Source organism: Equus quagga, chromosome 4 (genome assembly GCF_021613505.1).
Source record: "Equus quagga isolate Etosha38 chromosome 4, UCLA_HA_Equagga_1.0, whole genome shotgun sequence".
Classification (NCBI taxonomy): domain Eukaryota; kingdom Metazoa; phylum Chordata; class Mammalia; order Perissodactyla; family Equidae; genus Equus; species Equus quagga.
Window position 1 is genome coordinate 58,471,436 of NC_060270.1, and position 23,380 is coordinate 58,494,815.

At 40.3% G+C, this 23,380-nt stretch overlaps 1 protein-coding gene across 7 annotated transcripts in view; it reads left to right on the forward strand.

The window, feature by feature from the left end:
* VEPH1 (ventricular zone expressed PH domain containing 1) overlaps positions 1 to 23,380 on the forward strand; it is a 212,198-nt gene that overhangs the window by 37,667 nt on the left and 151,151 nt on the right. For all 7 annotated transcript variants that reach the window (XR_006888294.1, XR_006888295.1, XM_046659257.1 and 4 more), the window contains exons 3-4: positions 4,243 to 4,458; positions 13,363 to 13,537. Coding sequence is in view for 5 of the 7 variants with exons in the window: in XM_046659257.1 (XP_046515213.1) it covers positions 4,243 to 4,458; positions 13,363 to 13,537 (391 nt within the window). In the remaining 2 variants the exon portion in view is untranslated. The remainder of the gene's footprint in view (positions 1 to 4,242; positions 4,459 to 13,362; positions 13,538 to 23,380) is intronic.

The following is a 23,380-nucleotide window of genomic DNA, read 5'->3' on the forward strand; positions in this document are numbered from 1 at the left end:
AATGGGCAGATGATTCTAGACAAATGCGATAAATGCAAACCAAAGAACCAGGGATCATGATCTTTCTATCAGACAAGGAAAACTTCATGCCATAAAGCATTTAATGAGACAAAGAAAGGCACTTTTTATGATAAAGATTCTGTTCACAAGTTATAAAGCTCCAGAATATCTAGGTATCAAATTGCATAGCAACAATATTCAAAAAACAAAAACTCCAGGAGATACCAGGAAAAACAGATAAGACACATTAGTTGCAGGAAATTTTAATTTACTTCTTTTGGGGCATGCGCACTAAAGTAAAAAAAATTAGTAAGATTGTAGATAATCTCTTCCAAAATCTTTTTATGAAATTATCATAAAATTGATATGTAAGCTGACAGACATAAAGATCAATCCCTCTAATACTGATGCAAAAATTTTAAATAAAATATTAATAAACCAAATCCAGCAGCACATTAAAAAATTAATTTCCCAAGATCCAATGGGATATATTCCAGGAATGCAAAGATAACTAACATCAGAAAATTGTTTTCTATAATTTATCTTATTAATAGATTTAAGGGAAAAAATAATGTGATATATCTATAAATCCTAAAAAGGCATTTAATGAAATTCATCATCCATTCTGGACTAAAAATAAATTTAATAAAATAGAAATAGATTGGTACTTCCTTAACATTATAAAATATATCTATTTCACACCCAAAAACCATCATAATGCTTACTAGAGAAATTCTAGGAGTGTTTTTATTAAAGTCAGGAACTATATAAAAGACTTTCTAGTATACTATGCTTATTTTACATTTTTCTAGAGATGCTAGCCAAAGCAATTAATAAGAGAATAAAATTAGCAACACAGGGTTTTGAAAGGAAGAGGTAAAATTATCGTCTCTTGTAAATAATGTGATAACATACCTGGAAAACCCAAGAGTATCATGAAAACATGCTCACGGTAAAATAATTCAGTGTAGTGGTAGGGTGTTAAATTAGTGTGCAGAAACTGGTAGATTTCATATAGTGGCGTTAGTGCCAATAACCAGTTGGTAGAAATAATGGCCAAGAAGGACCAAGTTAGAATGTCAACAAATAGATAAAATACCTAGATATATAAAAAATCTGCATAAAGAAATGTGCGTGCTCTAGATTAAGGAATCTTTAAAATCTTTCTGAGGGACACAAAAGTGGACTTGAAAAGTAGAACGGCGAGCAATGTTCTTGCACAGGAAACTCAGCATCATAAACATGCCAGTTATCCCAAAGTTAATTAAAATAGCTTAAGAAAAAAGCCATCACAAATTGTCTTTTGAAACTAGACAAGCTGTGCCTATAGCTCCTGTGTAGTAATGATAATAATAGAATAGAGTAATTACAACTAGGAAAAAATCTAAAAAAGAAGAGTAAGGAAAAGAGACCCGTCTAGCAGATACTAAAACACTTCCACTTACGGGAGCTTGTCCTATGCGTGAGCCCTATAAGTGTAAAGTAACTTGCACATGAGGTTGGTCATTGCAGCATTTTTTGTAATTCCAAAGATGGGAAACTGTCTAAATCTTCATCAAAAGGGGACAAATTAAATATCCCATAGTACATCCTTACATTGGAATACTATTCTGCCATAAAAGGAAGTGGGGAAAACTCTTTATATGTTAGTGGAATGATCTTCATGATTCAGTGTGAAGTGAAAAAGCAGGATGCAGATTTTTGTGTCTGTTATGCTACCATTTGTGTGTAAAGTAAGTAGGTCGGAGTATGTCTGTTTATGTCTGTGTATGTATGTATATCAGGTATTTCTACAGGTAGGCACATACGCTTACTTGAATGTGTATGAGCAATCTTTGGAAGGATACACAAGAAAGTAATAGCTTGGCTCTTTGTGGGAGAGTAATAAGCAGGGGGGAAGGGAGATTCTATGTCCCATTTTTTAAATTAAATTTTAAATTAAGATTCATAAATATATTTTTTCAAATAAATAATTTTGAAAATTATTGCGAAGGAAAACTTCTTTCCTTGAGGAATGTCTATTCAATTAAAACTGATGAACCATTACTGAACGTCAACTATGTACCAGGTACTATTAATGTTCCAGAAGGAATGTGCTGCACCATTTCTTCCTTTCCTTGGAGTCCAGAAAGCTTAGAAAAAAATCTTATGGATCAATCACATTAACCATCTTAGCACTTACAGTTGGTATACAGGCTTCCTTCTGTCAATGACATTGGTTCTCTGTTCCATCTACCTTTGTGTATATTCCCTTTATTACGTAAAAGTAACCAATATGATATTTCTTCATATCTGAAGATGATGTCATTAAAAGTAACTGCTATTTACAAGGAGAGTTGTGGCCAAAGATAGTGATTTTAGCCCGAGAGTGTTCTCTGTTATTTTTCTCCCCAAATGATGGTTTTAACTTTTCATTGCTGCAGAGACTTTTGGAAGAGTCAGCATCATTTTTTGCACTTCATAGTCTGGTTTTTCTCTATGGTTTGGTTCTACAAGAATCTACTTGCTGCAGAGCAGGATTTTATTCTGGCACAAGTAAAAATTCTGCTGCACTGAAATAAAGAATACACTCATCAACAAAGGAGGAAGATAAAGAAAATACGCTAAAACAATCCACCAAACCAAGTGGTGCTCATTCTAGGACTGCGAGGATGGATAACATCTGGAAATTTCATCCCGTGTGGTAACAACATTTCACATCCACAAGCCAGCTAAGAAAAAAATGCTTGGTTATCTCCATAGGTGCCAAGAGGGCATTTAAAAAAATTAAAATGAATATGGAAACTTTCAAATTATGAAGAAAATGATGTGTCCTATATGATTTAATACTTTATAGTATTTTTTGCTTTGGACCACAGAATTTTATATCAAAAATCAGGAACTAAAACCAGGAAAAAAATCAGCATTCTTGCTTTTATCACTTTTATGTGAAAAGCTTAGGAAATTCTAGTCGACACAATAAGCCATCTAAAGATATGTAAAAATGTATAGATAAAGAGATGTAAAATGTATAGATACAATGCAGAAATCTTTCCAGAAAACCCAAGAAAATGATCTGAAAAATTATCATAATTAAGAAGAGCTGAGCTAAACAGCTGGATACAAAATAAATACAAAAATGCTATAAGTTGACTTAATCAGCAATAAGAAAAAGTTGTGATGAGGAAAAACAAATTTTGTTAACAACACTACCAGAGAGAAAATACACTACGAAACACCTTTAAAAGTTCATGGAGCTTGGGGCCAGCCCCGTGACCGAGTGGTTAAGTTCGCTCGCTCCACTGCTGGGGCCCAAGGTTTTGCCTGTTCGGATCCTGGGCGCAGACACGGCACCGCTCCTCAGGCCACGTTGAGGCGGCGTCCCACATGCCACAACTAGAAGGACCTGCAACTAAGATATACAACTATGTAGCGGAGGCATTTGGGGAGATAAAGCAGAAAAAAACCAAGATTGTCAACAGTTGTTAGCTCGGGTGCCAATCTTTAAAAAAAAAAAAAGTTCATGGAGCTTATATGAAAATACTGACAAATTAATATTGTAAAGAATTGAGAAATGGAACAAGCAAACAGAAAAGACAGACCTGAAATGGAACCTGGTGTGTATAAAACAGTTCCTAGGAAATGAGCTATTCCATAAGCATTGGGGGTGAAAATTAGATTAGCTGTTTAGTAGAAAATGTACCTTTACTTATTTGCATAAATACCAGATAGATTTAGAGCTAAGTGAGTGGTTAAAAGATTAATTTTTAAAGTACCAAATATTAAATGTTTTGTCAAGTTTTTTTTAAATCTAGAAAAAATGCAGGTGAATTTTTACTACACCTTTGAATAAGGAAACCTCGAAGTTAAGAAACAAGCCATTAAAGGCATCACACAGAAAGAAAGGAGCGTGTGTAGATGGCTACTTGCGTGCGCTTGGAGCACCCCTGTCAGGCAGGGGGCTGAGGAGAGAGGAGCCAACTTTTCACTGCAAGCCCTTCTTGTATATCTTTTGTATTTTTGTACCATGTCCAGGTATTATCTTTTTAAAAAAAATAAATAATTTTGACAAATTTCCAATTTAAAAAAGAAAAAGCAATGAAATCTCAAAAGATTGACAGATTTGGCTATCTAAAAACTTAGCGTGTCAGTGAATAGCAGCAAAAAAACTAAAAGTCATGAAACTAAAAGTCTGTATTCTGTCGGTCCTTTGAGGGCTAACTTCCAGAGTGTTGTTTAACATGAAGGTTTTCTTTCAAACAGGATTACCAGACCAACAGCAATGACCAGGCAGTGGTTGAGATCTGTGTCACGCGAATCACGACAGCCATCAGAGAGACAGAATCGATTGAAAGGCACGCCAAAGCCCTGGTGGGGCTCTGGGACTCCTGCTTAGAGCACAACCTGAGACCCTCTGGGAAGGACGAAGACACCCCTCATGCAAAAATTGCTTCTGACATCATGAGTTGCATTTTGCAGGTACGTCAGTGTTCAGCATCCCGCGATCTGGTGCTGGTTTGGCAGCTTAGGTGAACACGTGGTATCTCTGAACCAAAAGCCAATGTTTCTGTAGCGTTTAGGTACTGTAAAAAGACACCACACACCATCAACAGCTAAGCCCAACAAGGTTCTGCCGAGCCCCTATCATATGTAAGACCCACCGTGGGGAATTCAAAGGAATACCAGAGCAGGCTCTAGTCTATTTGGAGAGATAAGACAAGTACATAAAGAAAGCTAACAGTGAAGTAATGTACACCAAGATCCAGATGAGGAAGACTGGAAAAGTCAGAAAAGGAGACCTCTTTCACCCCAGGAGACCGAAGAGGGGCTGGAGTATGAACTGAGGGGCAACGAGCTTGGACTATGTGGAGAGAAGTGACTAGGTCATTTTTAAGTGTATTTCTATATGTATTGTGAATTTTGCATGATAATAATATTTACCTGTTCTGACCGTGTTTAAATTTCTTTCTCTGGTATAAACATAAATTTGGAGTTTTGGCTCAGCCACAAACCAATTATATAAGATTGAAATGTTGGGTGAGTCTCTTAACTCGCTAAGCCACAGTTTTCTCCTTGTAAAATGCAGATGAAATGATATTGTCTATCATAAATTTTATGAACCAGCAGAGATTGGTGATGTTAATAGGTATTTTTCAAAAAAAGAATTCAGTGGTCAGATAAGCGGGGAAACATTGAATTCAATGTTTCCCTTTTGAGCTGTCATAGTGTTTCATAGCATGTTAAAGGCTCTGAAAAGTCCTGCAATGAAGAAAGCTGATTAACTTTGTTGGGTACAGCATGTTCAATATGATTTGACCATGGAACTTCCTTTCCCCTCCTTACCCCTAAAACATTTATGACCGTCTCTCAGAACTATGGTTTCACTGAGCAAAGTTCAGGAAATTCTGGTTATGTTTAAGTGTTGAGCACTGTCTGGCAGCTAACATTAGTTCCTTTCTCCAGCGTCTTTCTTTTTCTCTCTCACAGTTGTCTGTGCTTGACAGGAGCATATTCCATTTTATCTAACCAGCTAGCAACCGGTCGAGTGAAAAGACTCAGCACACGCTATCACGCTGCTTCTCCTTTGTCTCCAGGGTCAGGGATGGGAGGGCAGGAAATGGGGATTTGAATATGTTATTGACATATATCAGAAACAGATTATTTCCCTCCCAAGTGCCACTCCACAGACATTGAGACAGAAACTCCCAAATCAGCCAGACTCTCCGGCTCCCACTGTGATTTCAAAACCGCTGGTCTGGACTCCACAGCTGCGCTCTCCAAGAGAAATAGGGTAAAGCTGCAAACACGAGCCACATACGTAATTTTAAATTTTCTAGTAACCACGTTAAAAAGAAGTCAAAAGAAACAGATGAAATTGATTCGATGATATATTTTCCATAACCCAATATATCCAAAATATTACTATTTCTACATGTAATCAATATAAAAATTGGAGATATTTTACTTCTTCGCGGGCAGAGTCTCATAAAGCTGGCGTGTGCTTAGCGCATCTTACTTTGGAGTCGTCACGTTTCTGGAGCTCAGGAGCTTCACGTGGGTAGCGGCTCCTGCGTTAGCTCAGTTCCACAGTCAGGAAGACTTTCCGACGGAGCTTGCCTTTGGAAGGGGTTCTGAGCAATGAGCAGGAATTTCACCAGATGGGGAAGGGCGAGCCGGAGGCATTCCCAGCAGACAAAAGAAGCTCATACAAAAGTCCAGATTTGGGAAATAAGACCGAGGTCAGAGAATTATAAGCAGGCTGCTCTTCAAAAATGCCCCAAATTCTAACATAAAGAGAGAGTTCATTCTGGGTAAGGCATTCTGTCTTCTACTTCAAAGGGGTGGAGGGAGCGAATGCAAACAGTGAACTTCTTGCTGATCAATGACTCCATGGAAATGAGTTCGTAAGATTATTGAGATCAGTGCCCGAAGACAAGCTCTGATGTTTAGGGAAGGGACAGAGAAAAGGGCTAAGGGTTAGGCCTCCTGGTTGAGAGGGATAAGTGAGTCACAGAAGTGGTCGACTCCAGCCTGTAGGGCCAGTGTGGGCACAAGGTGTCCGGGGTGCGCTCTCCGAGGAGGCAGAAGGTATTATAGAGGGAGGCAGAGAGCCCTAAAGACACACTTGCCTTTCAGAAAAGTTCAGTGGTTTGTCCAGCCACCCCTAGGGATGTGGTCCCAGAAACTCGGCCCTAGGGACCAAAGGCAAGGCTGCAGTCGCAGCTTTGGCATTTAGCTGTTATCAAATTTGAAGGGGAACTTTTCGGCCTGCAGTGAACATTGAACAGCTGATTTTGTCCTGTTTGTAATGGTTCTTGTGGGAATCATACAGAAATCCAGATGACTCATATTCTGCTTTACTTTTTCAATAAAACAAAACAGCAGATCGACTTTAAAGTCAACCACTTAGTGTTTTCAGCTTTTACACACACACACAAGAGGGTGATTCCCCCTCCAGCCACGCCGCCTTCCAGATAAGCAGCCCCAGCATTGCGCTATCTAATCAGGCAAGGGCCCACAGGTCTTCTTCCCGCATCCTTGGCCATTGTACTTGATCTTTTCTTCTGGCCACTTCACTGTCATTTCAAGCTAAATGTGTTCACACACATACACACACAAAAAAACCTGTCTTTTTTTCCCCCAAAATTTCTTTTTTCAACCTACACTCAAACCCACTTCAGATGACCATTCCTATTCCACTTTTAATTAGTAATTATATTGAATTCTTTCTTTTCTTGGTTCCTAAATTTATGAACTTTCCACATTTGCTTTAAAATAACTTCTGACATTCCAGAGTTCACTGTCTCTGCTTTTCTCTGCATGAAATCAGTACATGTGTGTTGCACGCGCCTGTGAGTTCTGGTTTCTTTTGCCTTAGGTGATATGCTTCTACCAACCCAGCCCGTGTCCTTAGACCTCCTGTCATCTATGAAACAAAAGATGAAGCAGATAATCGCTCAGATCACTGCCAGTGTGGAATCCTGACTCCCTGAGGAGATGCTGAGAGACAGGAGAGCAGAGCTTTCAAGCTTGAGGGCCTTGGGGTCGGATGCTCTTGGTCTTATACAAATGAGAGATTGGCAAATTATTTTCTCTCTCTGAGCCTCTGTTCTGCCATCTGTAAAATTGGCGTAACAATACTCGCTGCTCATGAAGAACATCTTTTGTTATAAAAGCAATCTCCATTTGTTGTCTAGCCACTATCTGGAAGTATTTCAAACTACAGCTTCCTCTGAGCAGGTTTCTAAATGGAGTTGGACAATGCCTATTTCTTTGCCTCTCGAAAAATCTTGAAAGGGAAGGTACCCCCCACAAGTCACATTACATTCTAGGATAAATCCAAACCTGGAGAGGGTTGAAAAAGTAAAAATGCACCTCAAGGAGGTTGTAATCATTGACATAGCTGATGTGACAGAATGAAATTCCCGAGACTTGACAGGCCAGCCAGTGCCTGGGTTTGTCCTCATTCTACCAATTGCGGCACTTACTGCCTCTTCCTCAACCAGATGGCTCAGCAGAGCCCTTGCCAGGCGAGCTCTGTATTTACTCTCTTCCCCCGTCTCTGCTCACTCTGTTGATGAAGAGGGAGAGAGCCCAAGGGGGTTGTTTGCGGGGAGAAGGGAAGAATAGAAATAATCCCCAAATCCACTATTGGGAAATCAAAAAGCATCTATTTTTCCTTCTTTATAGAAGGACCCGCTGGCCTTTCACCCTGATTCCACACTTCATTTTTCTTCACTCCTCTTCCCCAGTTAATGCTGTATGAAGATTCAAAGTGTGTCCCTGGCTGGCATTGCATGCAAAGTGCCTTGGACAGTTTTGAGAACGCTTCCTTCACAACCCTTAGAGGCAGGACTGGTTATGTTGCTCTAGAAGTTTATTCAATGGGCAATCCCAGCTCTACCATTTACTAGCAGTGTGATCTCGGGCAAGTTAATGTTTCTGTGTCTTAATTTCCTCATCTGTAAAATGCAGATGATACGAGTAGCTGCCTCATCAGTTTGTTGTGAGGATTAGATGAAAGATATTAAATAACAGACGTGAAATATTTAGGACATGATACACGCTGCATGAGTGTTAACTCAGGTTGGTGTCACCATCATCTGCAGAAACTCTCAAGTAGCACTCAACACTTTCTAACACGCTGTTTATTTCATTATTTATTTTAGCCATTGTTCATTTCTTGTCTCCCCCTCCCCAAAATAGAAGCCCTGCTTTATTCACTGATGTAGTCCCAGCACCTAGAATAGTGACTGGCACAAAGGAGGCGCTCAAAATAATACTTATTGAACGAATGAACAAACGAACATATGATCTGATCGGCTCAGACGACCAAATGACATCGTGACTGCCCTTTGGCTTCAGCACCTGCCGCACTTCTCCCTAGAGCGGACCTGTACTTACTGCTCAGTTAATGCCACACGAGACAGTGGCAGGAAATGAGAGGAGACTGGGACGCCCCCAGGTTCCTGAGACCCACTCGTCCCCTGTCAGAAAATACACTGGGAGAGCGTAGGCGTGGGTGCCATTTCGATTTTCTAGAGAGCCATGCTGCTGAGAGCCAAGCATTTTATATGTAAATCCAAAATTAGATTATCTGATTGACGATGCAGAATAAAAAATCATAGAATGCCTATTTTAATAAATAACATTTAATATTTCTTGATATTACTTTCACGGCTCTTAGTTGAATTCAAAGCCTGAGAGCCGAAGAGCCTTTAGTTGCTGTCACCTCAGATTTGCATCTCTTTTACTTAGTTTTATTCTTTTCAGTTTTAAAACACTGGGAAACTTTCCCAAAGTGCATTTTCAAAAGGCAAATCTCCACCAAAAGCTCAAATTGGTGCTAATCTAGTTAAGAAATATAATTCTTGGCATCCATGGAACAAAGCCCTCTTGTTGGGCTTCTACAGCTGGATATAACTGTCCCCGTGAGCAAGTCTTTATTTCCACCCTGTACTTCACTGAATTCGCGCCCTGAGCACTGAATTGTGTGTGACATGACACGCATACCAGCATGCTCGCGCCTGCACTGAGCGGCAAGATCGTCACAAGCTCTGGCGTGGCCGCTGCCGTTAGAGTGGTGAATTTGTACGAGGGATCAGACGGCTTTCTCTGCACGTGTACCGTCAGCAGCCCTGTGATCCAAACAATCCTAGAGATAAAACAGTTTCATGGGGCTGAGATCTACGGCATTAGCAACTCCTTTTGCTTCACTTGAGAGCGAAGCTCAGTCATTGGAAGGAGGTGGTATGGTCCCTGTCAAGTCTGTGTGACCCATGTCTGTCCAGCCTCACCTTGGCCTCCCAGCTCCTGTTCATCCTGCTGCTGTCAGCGGTGCCCATGGCTTCCTGCTGCACCAGGAACATCCAGACACTGTTTGGAGACTGAGAGCCTCTGGTGGCCTCTCCTTGGTGCTTATATGAACCATTTGCTCTTTGCTTAATGTTTCGCTTCTCCTGTCATTTGAGAGATTTCCAGATAACATATGTGGGAGCAAAACAGAAAAACTGAGTGTGTTAAAATTTTGTTTTGTTTTTTTGAGGAAGACCAGCCCTGAGCTAACATCCATGCCCATCTTCCTCTATTTTATGTGTAGGACGCCTGCACAGCATGGCTTAATAAGCAGTGCCATGTCCGCACCTGGGATCCGGGCCGGCGAACCCCGGGCCCCGAAGCGGAACGTGCAAACTTAACCGGTGCACCACTGGGCCGGCCCCTTTTGTTTTTTTTTTTAATAATGACATTATACATATTTTTTTATTTTATACATTTCACTTGGAGCCACACTCCAAAAACTTTAACTCTTTGGAGTTAGTCTTTCAAGTTAAGTCTTTAACTCCAAAGACTGTCCACTCTTTTTTCTACAACATCTAGAATTACTGTAAGAATAATAAGATCAAATTGGTTAAGACAGTCCATTCTTTAATTGTTGCTGGCAAGTGTTAGCTCACATTCAAGGTTTAAAACCACCAGTCTCTGGGAATACTGATACTCGCTGATCTCTCACTGTGCCTGTCTGTGCTCACAACGAGCAGGAACACTGGAAGTTACTTCCCAATGCCACCCCCTGTGCTTTCTCAGCAAGTTACAGTCAAATGTCCTCGCACACGCACTTCTCTAATGGAAGATGTGTGCTTCTCTAGCTGCAAGTTGTTCTTGGCTAACGACTCAGAGTAGACAAAGTAGATTGGGCATGAAGCTCTTTGTCAGAAAGCTCTGAGAATTGCGCGATTGTATTCCACTCTCAAAACCAGGGCTCTCGCCAGCCATGCCAGGGACTGGCTCCTGATAGCCTAATAACGTGAAAGGGGTGCCCTATGTGTGACCTAGGGAAGACCCTCACGGTGGATGAGTAAATTGGCGTGCCTGATTATACACCAGGCTTTTGGAAATCCCTTGGTGGGAGTTAGCCTCAGTGGATCCAAACAATTCTATATGGCTGACCAAGCACATGCCATGACTTCTAAAGCTGAAGGGAGGGGAGAAGCCAGCCTCCCAGGGAGCCTCATGGTTCATCATATCAGTAATAACCCAGTCCAATCACCCCAATTAAATTCACCAAGAGGTGAGCAACTCTCGATAAAAGTGAAGCCTGGTATCAGAGAAGTCTGGCTGCAGGCCATGGTCCTGATAGTTAGATGGTGCTAAGAATTCTAAGAAGGATAGGACAGAGACCCAGTGAGTGTAACTGCTATATAAGCACATGATTTGTCACCAGGGAGAAGGGTCAGAGCTTTCAACATGGCTGACTTAAGGGTAGGATATCAGGTCACTTAACAACGGGGACACGTTCTGAGAAATACGTAGTTAGGCAACTTCATCATTGTGTGAACATCATAGAGTGCCCTTATGCAAACCAGCATGGTGCAGCATACTACACACCTAGGGCTTATGGTACTAGTCTTACGGGACCACATCATATAAGCGGTCCATAGTTGACTGAAAGATTTTTGAGGTGCATGACTGTACCGATTTTCTCTGCTCAGGAGTTGGATCAACCCTTGAGTCTGGAAAATGGATGGACTACATGAATGGATTAAGGATTTAAACGGTCTGTTTTTCTTTCTAGGGACTGGGAGGAAAAAAGCTTAAGCACGAGAGACTTAACTGGCTCACTTAGAAAAGTTTAGGGATGTAGCTGGCCTCAGGGACAGCCTAATGCATGGGATTCAAATGGTGTCTCCAGGACCTGGTTTCTCTCAGCTTATCTCTCAGATAGATCCATGTGGCACTGAATCTCATGCAGATTCTCTCCCCCTGAGATCAAAAGATGGCAGCAGATACTCTTGATCTTCCACCCTCGATACTTTGAATTCAGCAGGAGAAAGACTCACTTTCAGAGCTCTTTAATGCCTCCTTAATTATAATCGGATAACTTGCCCATCCCTGAACCTATCATTTGGACTGGGGGTGGGGGGGGTGTGATTCTCTGATTGGTCAATGTCTAAGTCATTTGACTACTCTTGAAGGCAAGGGTAGAAATGCCTTCTTTAGAAGTACCTGGGATCACGGCCTTGGACGTTGGACTCTGCTAAGGAGTACGTAATAACTCACCTACCCGAGAAACTAGCTCTGAAAATGGAGGACACTGGAGCGTCAGGCCCACACCCGGTCTGTTGCTGGCAGTGGATGAGGCAAGTGAGATGGATGGGAGAAGGTGGAGCCCCCGTCCGCTTCCCCCTTCCCACCACATTATGTTCCCAATGACAGTTATAACAATAGATTTACATTTTCTTCACTGGTTATTCAATTGGATAGATGTTTATTGAACACTTCCCATAAACCCAGAATTATAGGAGGTCTTAAAAGGGATAATCTATGGGTGGAAAGATATAAGTACTTTTCACATGAACAGTTAGAGAAAAACCACCACTTTTTATTTCTAATAAAATGAAGTCAGCTCCCTAAACACATTGTGCACTGTGCCACCCTTGCTCTGTAGGTACCCTAAGGAGTGAGGTTGATGATCAGAGTGGTTGATGATAGTGAAGACGTACCATTCAGTTTTATGGAAACAATTTGTATTTTCCAAATATTATTCCCTAATTAGATAAGTAAAAGCCAATTGCATTATTTTTTGTGTAAGATATTGATGTTCAGTCTCAAAGTAAATCAAAAAGAGAATTATTTTAGGATCCAGAATTCCTTTAGTTTTTAGTCTGAAGTTCATTCATTTGATTCTTCTGCATCTCATTTGCTGAAACTTTAGTTTTTAAGATACAGTCAGAAAGCAACTTGTTCTACAGTCCTGGGGTTGTTTTCTCAAGCATAAATCTGACGAGTTATTCCTCTCATCAGTCATGCCTGAACACCCTGAAGGTCAATTCCAACTCCTTAGCATGGCACGCCAGACCCTCACGGTCATACGCCTGGTTACTTCTCCAGTCCCTTCTCTCCCCTCCCTTCTCCACCTTTCCCGACATGTACCACACTCCAGCTACTGAACTATGTGCAGTCTCCCAGATGCACAAGCTGTCTCTTACCGCTGACATGGGCTTTTCCTTCTGTCTGCCCCTTGCCTTGCCATCACGCAGCCATCTCCTGTTCATCTGCTGTGTCTCAGCTAAGACATCACCTCCTCCAGGAAGTCTCTCTGGACAGCCCCAAGACTGGATTAGGCGTTCCTTCTTTGCTCCCTTAGCACCCTGCACTTTGCCATCATGGCCCTCACCAGCCTATGCTTTTAACTGCCCGTTTGCCTGCAAGTCTCCTAACAAGACAGAGAGTTCCCAGAGATGCCAAATACCAAGGAAAGTAGGTGGGTCTGTGTTTTTACAGCTGCACTGTGGGAGTTCAGCTTACTAAATATTTTTTTGATAAATGAATAAATGAATGAGTAATGAGCCACTTATTGTTTGTTGTTTTCTTCTATTTCCTCAGAATTACGATCGGCCCCCTGTGATGGCATTAGCCATCCCCATCGCAGTGAAATTCCTCCACAGAGGCAACAAGGAGCTGTGCAGGAACATGTCCAACTACCTGTCTCTGGTTGCAATTACCAAGGCAGATCTCCTGGCCGATCACACAGAGGTTATAGTCAAGAGCATACTCCAAGGTACGATGCAAAGGCTGAGCTGGGGGACAAGTTTTAGGAGCCATTTTAAAGTAGTTTCATGAAGCGGTTATGGTTTGTGGGAAATGAGACCTGGTTTATTGAGAGGCACGTTAGATTCTCAGCTTTACCGTTAGTCAACTTATGAACGTGGGTAAAGTTACCTGGGCTGGCTGAGTCTTTCTTCACTGGGCAGGTAAGTTATTTGGACTCATTAGATGGGTTGTAAGCTTCCTTCGAGTTCTACTCGTCTCAGTTTGGTGTTGCCCACGCTTGGTTACCTTGTCCAACTACTGATTGTGGAGAGCCGTCTGTCTGTACCGCGGGGAGTGCGGCCCTCCACTCTCAGTGGCAGAGGGAAAACCGCTTCTTCCTTTGGGTTCCAAAAGCGAAACATGTTAGGTAAAATACAGCAGAGAACCTGTAAAGACTTCGTAAATGTGAATGTGATTTGGGACTGATTTATAGTTGTGTTAAATACTGCCATTAAAAATCAAGTCGGGGCACCTCTGTTAATTATTGCACATTTGAATGAAAGAGCAAGTTAGTCTGCTCAAAATATTTGCCCTGTCTTGTATTTTTTCCTCTTGTTTTAGATCTATCAGAAACCATATTTTATGGATTTTGGATCAGAGAACAATATATGATATTATTTGATAAGCACCCAAAGTCCCTCATTAATAAAAATGCACGAGATCCATGAGTATCTTAGCCTACATTTTACTGACACCGCCCGACATGTCAAGTTGAGCATCAATGCTCTGTGCTCCCAGACCAAGTATTTCTTAGAGTCTCTGTGGGTGTCCTGCACGTGCTCTCTTCCTGAGGCGTCCAGATCCGTCCACAAGCCCAGGCTGCTACTTTCTCCACGCTTCCTGGCATGGCATGCTGCGGTGTGATCACTCCACCACCCTGAGCCCGGCAAATTCTGTGGCTGCCATCATGGAGGTTCCAGGAATGGACTCCTCTCCACACTGCTCTGCCGCGGATGGCAGCCTCTGTCTCTTTGTGCTGCTCCGCCTGAGCCTTCAAGAGCCACCAGTCCTCAGTCCACTACCCCATGTGGCAGCCTGTGGCAGGATGGGGAGAAGAGCTGTCTTTCTCCTCGGCGTCACACTTAGGTAGAGAGGCTCAAGAGCGGGGCTGCTTGGCTCCCAGTGCAAAACTGCGTCACTGAGTTTGCAATAAAACACATCATTCTGTTTTATCTAAAAGTCTCTCTTCCCTGGGCTCCACTAACCACCTAAGAGTCAGGCTAGTGGGAAATTAGTCCTCCAGTTCTCAAAATGGCTATGGCCTACCCAGGACTAAGGTTTTATTCACTGTACCAGACACTCCCAAGGAGGAGTTTTTAGCACCACCACCCCCTGGACATCTGACCAGCCACCCAGTGGTCTGCCACGTGCCAGGAAATGTCTGAATCTCAGCCACGACAGTGGAAGTCCATCACTCTGCCTGTGCTCCCCTCTAAAGGTTTGTCATTGATATTAGCAGTCAGTTTCATTCATTTCTCATTTTCTTTGGCTACAGGATTAAATTCTAATTTCACTTTATTCGTGCAATTAAATTTGCTAAAAGTCCAGGAAAGCAATTATGCTTTTTTCACCACCTTGGCTAGATATTTGGAACAGATTTTATAGGAATTACAAACACAACACACATTTTAAAACTATGATAGTTAGACTTGCAAGTAACTGATTTACGAAAAAAAAAAATTGAATTGTCTCTTTGCAGCTGCCAAGAACTTAGCTCACATGTTTTTTTTTTTGGAAATGCACTCTCAGTGACAAAGAAATCTTTTGAAGCACAAAATAGACTTTCCGAATTCACTGCAGGCATTTGAAATAAACAAACGATTTGGTTTATTTGATCTGGCACTATGAAAATTACCATAAAATAAATGATAATTTGACCTATAAAAGTTTGGGGCTACATATTTCAGGGTTTAGATTTTTAGGACTGATGTGTCTGTAAAACTCCACAATCACCTACATGAGTCCATCAAACTTAGAGCTGCAAAGCAGAAAGGATCTTGCTGTCTCCAATTAGTAAGTTTCCTGCTCTGCAAATCTTTGACATATATCCTCTGCCAGACAGCCTTAGGAGGCATCACTGGGATTCCTTTTTCTTTACCTACAGTTTTCTCCTCTTTAGATCTTCCTCCTTGACTTATATTATCCTAATTGTCATTCTCCCATTTTCTACTACTATAGATATGCTAAAGTAGTTCAGTTATTTGATTTCATCTAAGTTTTTACAAGCCTAGAATTATAAAATTGTAGAATCTTATTGGGACATTAAATTGGGATATTAAACATGATTTAGCTCGGTTACCCAGGCAACACTTGAATCCTCACTAGATGGTCATCCATTCAATGATAACAATAATAATTATAATAACTACAATGACTACAATTTTTTTCATGCTCTCTTTATGCCAAATACTGCGTTAAGCACTTTATCCCAATTATGTCATTTAATCCTCACAAAATTCCATAACACAAGTCCTATTATTATTCCATTTTACCAATTAGTAGTATTTTAAGTAAGAGAAACTGCAGGTATAAGTGGCTTGATGATGATGATGACAAAGGAAAGGAAATGGAAGATAAGAAGGAGGAGGAGGAGAAGAAGAACAATAACAAAAAAAAGAAGAGGAGGAGGAGGAAGAACACCTCGTTGGAACACATGACTGAAAAGTATATGAGAATATCAGACTTCCCACAGAGCTTGATTCAGGGCTCAATGGTGATCCCAACAAATTACTCACCTCTGCTTCCTGTAGATTGGTTTCACTTTCCTGTTCCATGTTATGGGCCTCTGCTGCTTCCAGCTCACATTACCATGAAGACCAGTTGAGCAAAAGGAGCTCCATATCCAGCCTCGTCTCTGTTTGACATGACACGGGCCACATGCCCATTTCTAAACCAATCCATGATTGTTGCCAGAGGATACAGTACCTCAGTTGGCCAGGCTTGTGGCATGAGCTACCCTCAAAGCCAAAGATGGGAGTCAATTGCAGCAGAACCACATGGATGGGGAGTAGATCCCCAAAAGAAACCCAGGGCTGTTGCCAACATTGATGTAAATGAACAGTGGATACCAAAAAGCAGCCTTATGTAAGTATTTACTTTTATCTCTTCACAATTTCTTCTTAAGAGATTCAGCCCATTACTTTGGCATGCCAAGATCTTACTGGATAATGACGCTCCATCTCAATGTATCAGCAGTTCTTCCAAGGTTCTTGTCATCTGTAAATTTTAGGAACAGAATCACTCTAACTTCATTTTAAAACACTAATGAAAAAGTAGACCGCATGGGGCCAGGCAAGCCTTGTGGTGTACCAGTGGTGACCACCCCTTACACTTGGTTGGTATTATTCCATTGATCATATTTTTTCATTTGTGTTATACATGTCTGTCCCTGATTCCAAACCAAATGCCTCATTTATGCTTCTAAATCAATCATGAGAGACTTTGTCAAATGAGCTTATGTATCTATCCCTGAAGTTCAGTAGTTCCAAGCCAATTTTTTGCTACTTCTCATTATTAATGATTAGATATGAACATTTACTTTTACATTAAATGTAAATACAAATTCATTTTATTCAAATTGGTTAGACTCCATTTGTCTGCTTTGTATTCTCTGAACTCTCCCAGTGAGAAGGAAATTGTGAAAGGGTCTTCCATTTGGAGAAAGGATTAAACACCTGAGCAGAGTATCCCCTTGATTTGAACTTGAGAGCAAAGGGGTTAGAAAACCTGACTATCCCTACATCAAATAGTATTTTAAAATCAACCTACCAAAAACAAAACAAAAACTGCCTTACATCATTTTACAGGCAAATTAGAACAAATGTACAAGGAATAATTACAATCTTATCTAAACTTTTTCAGATAATTAAAAAAGAAGTACATTCTCCAACTAATCTTACAAGGCTAATACAGCCATGATATCAACACCAGGCAAGGACAATATAAGAAAAGAAAACATAGGCCCATCTTAATTATGAACATATAGGCACAAATCACAAATAAAAATTTTAGCAAAATGACTCTAGAAATGCTTAAAGAAAACAATAGTTAACATTTTCTGAGTGCTAACTCTGTACCAGGTACTAGTTTTTCAACTCATATAACTCTCCCAACATCTTATGAGGGAGAAACTATTGTTATCCTCATTTTATAAAATTCATAATGGCTAAGTTGAATTTATCCCAGGAATGCAAGGATGGCTTAATATTCAAAATGTAATTCCTCACAGTAAAAGACTAAAGCAGAAAAAAGTCATGTGATCACTAAAAGCATCTCATGAAATTCAGTACTCATTCATGAAAAAAAATTTTTTTGAAAACTAGGAATTTTGAGGAGCTTCCTTAAACTTATTAGGAGGAGATATATATATATATATAAAGAGCATTTATATGTAATGGTGAAACATTAGAAGCATAAAGTTTGGAATGAGGCAAGAATGCCACTATGTCTACTTCTATTTACTGTGGCACTATATAATTCTGATTATAAGAATCAGAAGGGAAGTGACAAAACAATCATTATTTCTAAAAAATATGATTACCTATAGTAGAAAATCCAAATACTCTCTAGTCAATTCTTGAACATAATAGGAGAAATTTTAGTAAAGTTCCTGGAAGTGAGATCAATTTACAGAAAACGGTTGTTTTCCTATACACCAGCAATGATAAATTGAAATGTAATATTGAAAATATTAAAGTAGCAAAATACAAGATATCTAGAGAAAAAGATGTGTGCGAATTTTGAGAATAAAACAATTTTTTTGAAAGTAATTAAAAAAAGATAAGCAAATGGAGCAATAAATCATGTTCATGGATGTAGCAAAGATGTCAGTTTTCTCTAAATTAATCTATAAATTCAATGAAATTTTAATAAAATGCCAACAAAGATGTCCAAGAAAGAAGACAAGCTGACTTTAAAATCACAAGTAAGATAAGGTGGAACACAGAGCCAAAATAATTTTACAGAAAGAGAAGATGCAAGTTGTTGGAGAGGAGGGGGAGGTAATAATTTCCATACCAGACATCAAGTTGTTGTAAAATCATAGCAATTAAAAAGGAGTGGCACTGGGACAAGAACAGCCAAACAGCCTGTGGAATAGAATAGAGAGGCAAGAAATAAGTCCTTGCATACATGTAATTGCGTACATGGTGGAGAATCTTTGCAACGGATAAGAATGGATCATTCAATAAGTGGTTCTGGGACAACTGTCTTTATCAGAACATGCATAGATTAACTTCATGTGGAATAAAGACCTAACTATAAAAAGCAAAACTTTAAATATCTTCTTTTGTAAAATGCAAAGTCTGTTCATGATTTTAAAAAGTGTCTCAGGGGCCAGCCCCGTGGCCAAGTGGTTAAGTTCGCAAGCTCTACTTCAGCAGCCCAGGGTTCGGATCCTGGGCGTGGACATGGCACCGCTCATTAGACCATGTTGAGGCGGTGTTCCACATGCCACAACTAGCAGGATCCATAACTAGAATATACAACTATGTACTGGGAGGGATTTGGGGAGAAAAAAAGCAGGAAAAAAAAAAAAGAAGATTGGCAACAGTTGTCAGCTTGGGCGCCAATCTTTAAAAAAAAAGAATGAAGTGTCTCAGCAAAGCAGCAATAGAAGTCAACATCCTTAATCTAATAAAAGATATCTACCAAAAAACCTACAACTAAAATTATACTTAATGGGGGAAATGTTGAATGCTTCCCCTTGAGTTAAAAAATAAGACAAGAATGTCACTTGGATAATGAATTTGTTTTCTGTTTAAATCATATCAGAGGTAATTTAATATTTTGTACCAGAACCTTTTCAGAGCAGGAGGGCTGTTTTTCAGTGGTCCTGAGTAGTTCTCCGATTTGTTCTCTGCCGTGTGAAGATGCTCTGTAGAATGCGTCCAGTGCTGCGATATAAAAGCGTCCCTAATGCTTAGTGCAGTGTGAGTTAGCACATCTTTCGGCTGAGAAGTTTACAGTATTATTGAAAATCCTTAAAAGGAGGGTATCTGCGCCTGGGAGGGGTTGCTTGAGGGCTTGTGGGGAGCCCCTCTCCAGATTTGGGTTTGGAACTCTGTGCTACAATTCACAGCACCGCTGTCAGAGCTAAAGCAGCGATGTGCCTTCCTCTGCATTTCTGAATCAGTGCTCAGGATAAGGAAATACGTCTCTCCATCGATATGCCTTTACATAGTCCTCTGGCACAGGTAACAGGATGACCTCAAAAGATTTGAAAGTTAAGTCGAAAGTCTTTGGAAAGAAAATGTGGTATTGTCTCAGCAAGAGTCCAAATTCCTTTTCGATTTACTGGCAAAGCCTAGAAAAGACTGTCTACTTAATTATGATAAATTCACCTCATTTCTTTCTTGATGTGAGACAAAATTTAAACCACTGATTGGTGAGCTGTCTCAGAAAAAATGGAGATAGAAAATTGACCCCCATTTGTTATGGCAGCAGTAATATGTACCACATAGGGTGGATGCGAGGCTTAAATAGATAAAGCAGCTACACTTCACACAAGGTGGGGCCCGTAGTTCATCGTGGTTTCTACAATTCTTCTTAATATCATCATCGTCATCATCGTCGTTGTGGCCATCATCACCATTGTCATCATCACTAATTGAGTATCACATGCCATGTGCCAGGCCCATATGAAAATACTGAGGGCAGAACCATACCTATTTGTGGAGTTTCATAATCCCTGGGAGATACTTGGTCGTTAAAAATTCATGATACAACTATTCTTTTTTTAAAATTGTTTTTGTATCTTTTTTTTCCGTTTCTTTTTTTAAAGATTGGCCCCTGAGCTAACATCTGTTGCCAATCTTCTTTTTCTTCTTCTTCTTCTTCTCCCCAAAGCCCTCCCAGTACATAGTTGTATATTCCAGCTGTAGGTCCCTCCGGTTGTGGCGTGTGGGATGCCGCCTCACATGGCTTGAGGAGCCGTGCCATGTCTGCGCCCAGGATCTGAAACTGTGAAACCCCGAGCCACTGAAGCAGAGTGTGTGAACTTAACCACTTGGCCACAGGCCTGCCCCATGGTACAAGTATTCTTAAAGGAAAAGATTGTAAGTCTGCCATACTACAGGCTGTTGAGAAAGAATTTGTTAATCAAGTATTCTAGGAAACGGGCTCCTAAGAAATCTTATTAAGAATATTCAACCTGAATATTAACACACACAAGGAAGTGTTGAATGTAGTGTTGTGAAAAGTCAACCCAAATGTGGATCAAGAAGTAGAGACACATCTTGAAACAGGAAAGCACCTCTTCTGACTTGCTGCTCAAGTCTTGGGTCAAATGCCTGCCCGGGTTTGCACCTGCTTGACTCCACCAGCAGGTGTTGCTGTGAAGTAGAATAAGGCCTGTCCGGATATGAACACACAGAGCTGGGTTCTGGGAACCGCTTACCCACAATGTAAGGGAATCTTCATGGTTGTTTATTTGTTTGTATTTTTGTTTACTTATTTTTCTATTTAACCCACTGGGAACAACTTGGAAAAACATTTTTAATATTAACTATTTTATTTCAAATATTATTGTACAGTTTAGAAAGCTCTTTTTATACACTGTTTTTATGTCATCTTCATAATAACCCGTCAGCAAGGAAAGCAAGTCCTATTAGAGCTAATTTCTTTGCTAATTTGAAATTCATAGTTGGCAGGCCCAAAGTCTTATAGTTAGTAGGTGATGGTGTGAGGACTTGAATGCTGGATTTCTGACCCCAAGCCCAGGAAGCTTTCCTCTACACTCTAGATTTATAAAACATTCAGATTTGCATGCAAGGGTCAGCAATCTAAATTTTCAAGTTCACCGAATCCAGGAATATATAAGTGAATGTGTACAATTACTTTGACCAAGATTTTTAACTTTACGAGTATTATTTCTTAAGTGGCTAAAAGATAGTTCTGGAAACATTTGGCCTTAGTAAGCTTCTTAGCAAGCTTTCAATATAAAATTTAACAAGAGAGGTAATAAAAATCAATTATAATTTCTTTGTTTTCAGATCCAATTCTTTGTTGAAGCGAAGTTAATTAAGTAATTGTAAATACCAAGCTCTAAAATTCTACAGTATGAACTTAGTAGTCAAATGTTCTTGATATTTTTTAAAGTAATTAATACTTAATTACAAGCCAATCTATATTGTAATAGACAAGGAAAACATCAACTCTGTTTCGTTCATATACTATCACTGCAGAAACATTGCTCTCCTGACACATAAGTATGTACTAGTGTGACAAGTTGATAAACTGTCACAATTTGCCTGGAACTGAAGGGCTTCCCAGGACACAGGACTTTGAGTGTTAAGGCCGAGATGGCCCTATGAGAACCAGGACAGCTGGTCCTTCCAGCACACATGTGCCACTGTATGTATACATGTATACGAAGTGTTATGCATTAGTTCCACACATATTTTTCCTCCTAATAACTTGAGTCACGTTGCACACTAATTGTCCTATGCCACAACATTGCAATGCCCTCACTGGCTATTCTTGTGAATGAAACTCTTTGCCAATGTGCTAAAGTAAGCCAACTTGCTGATATTTCTTTTTAGATATTTTATTTCTGTTTTACACATTTCTTACTTCCTCCTTTTGCTGGCACTATGTATTCTAAAGCTCACTAAATGCTACTAGTTAGTAAAAAGAAAAGTCAGATAGCTAACTTCCTGAGAATTTGTAAAAAGTATTTTCTAAGTATAGACAATGAGTGTTTTGAGGGAATAAAGTACATGGTTTCTTTAATTAAAAAAAATTCTCTACTGGATTGGCATTAGATTAGGTGGACAACCAATAGTGGATTAAAGAAGAGAGCAGTATATTTTTCTCTCACGTAAAAGAAGCCCAGGGCAGGGAGCCCAGGGCTGGCAAGGCAGCTTCACAACATCGGAGACACAGGCTTTTTCAATATTGTTCTATTTCATCTCATGGTCTAAGATGGCTGCTGAAATTCCCGTCATTACTATATTCCAATCAGTTGGAAGGAGGATGGGAAAGGCAATCATCTCCAATATTTCAGCGTCAGCCAGGACTTAGTCACATGGCCACGCCTAGCTGCAACTGATGCTGGAAAGTATAGTGCTCTGGAGTGGCCATATATGCCATTAAAACTAGAATTCTGTTCCTTAGGAAAAGAGGGAGAGTAGATATCAAGGAACAGTTAGAAGTCTCTGGAACACTTCTCCAGACTTACTTCTGTAGCAGATGAAATTTCTAGTTTTGCAACCCATGAATTACTTTATTTTCTTCTGTTTCTTCTCTGCCCTCAACATGCAATTCCTGTAAAAAAAAAAATTTTCAAAGTTCCCTTACATTTAACGCCGTCAATGTATGAGTTCACATATATTTTGGCCTGCCTTATCTTGGGTCTCTTGAACAGATCTAATTCATGCTGAAATGTGGAAAGGAATTGAAAGCATGCTTAATCTCCCCTTAAGGTTTGTCCAGTATTTCTTCTTCCAGCTAAGCATTCAGGCTGTGCCCACAATGGCTAAACAGGGCCTTGCACACAACCGCTGTGCCTGCAACTTTGAATTATGTCATCTCCAAGGGGCTGAGACTGGCCCAGCAGCTCAGAACTGTGAACGATTTTCTTAGAGACTCATCAGTCAGGTTTTGTGGGTCTCACGAGTGGGATGAAGCTATAGTGATATCACGAGCATCCTCAAAGGCTCCTAGATACATGGAATTTTATTGCTGAAAGGCACTAAAAATCCAACCCCCTCCCTTTCCTGAGAAGACCCAAGGGAGTTAAGTAACTTGTCTAAGGACACACAACTAGTTAGTTACAAAATGTGGTTTGGTAATTACTCCTGGCCCTGTTCTC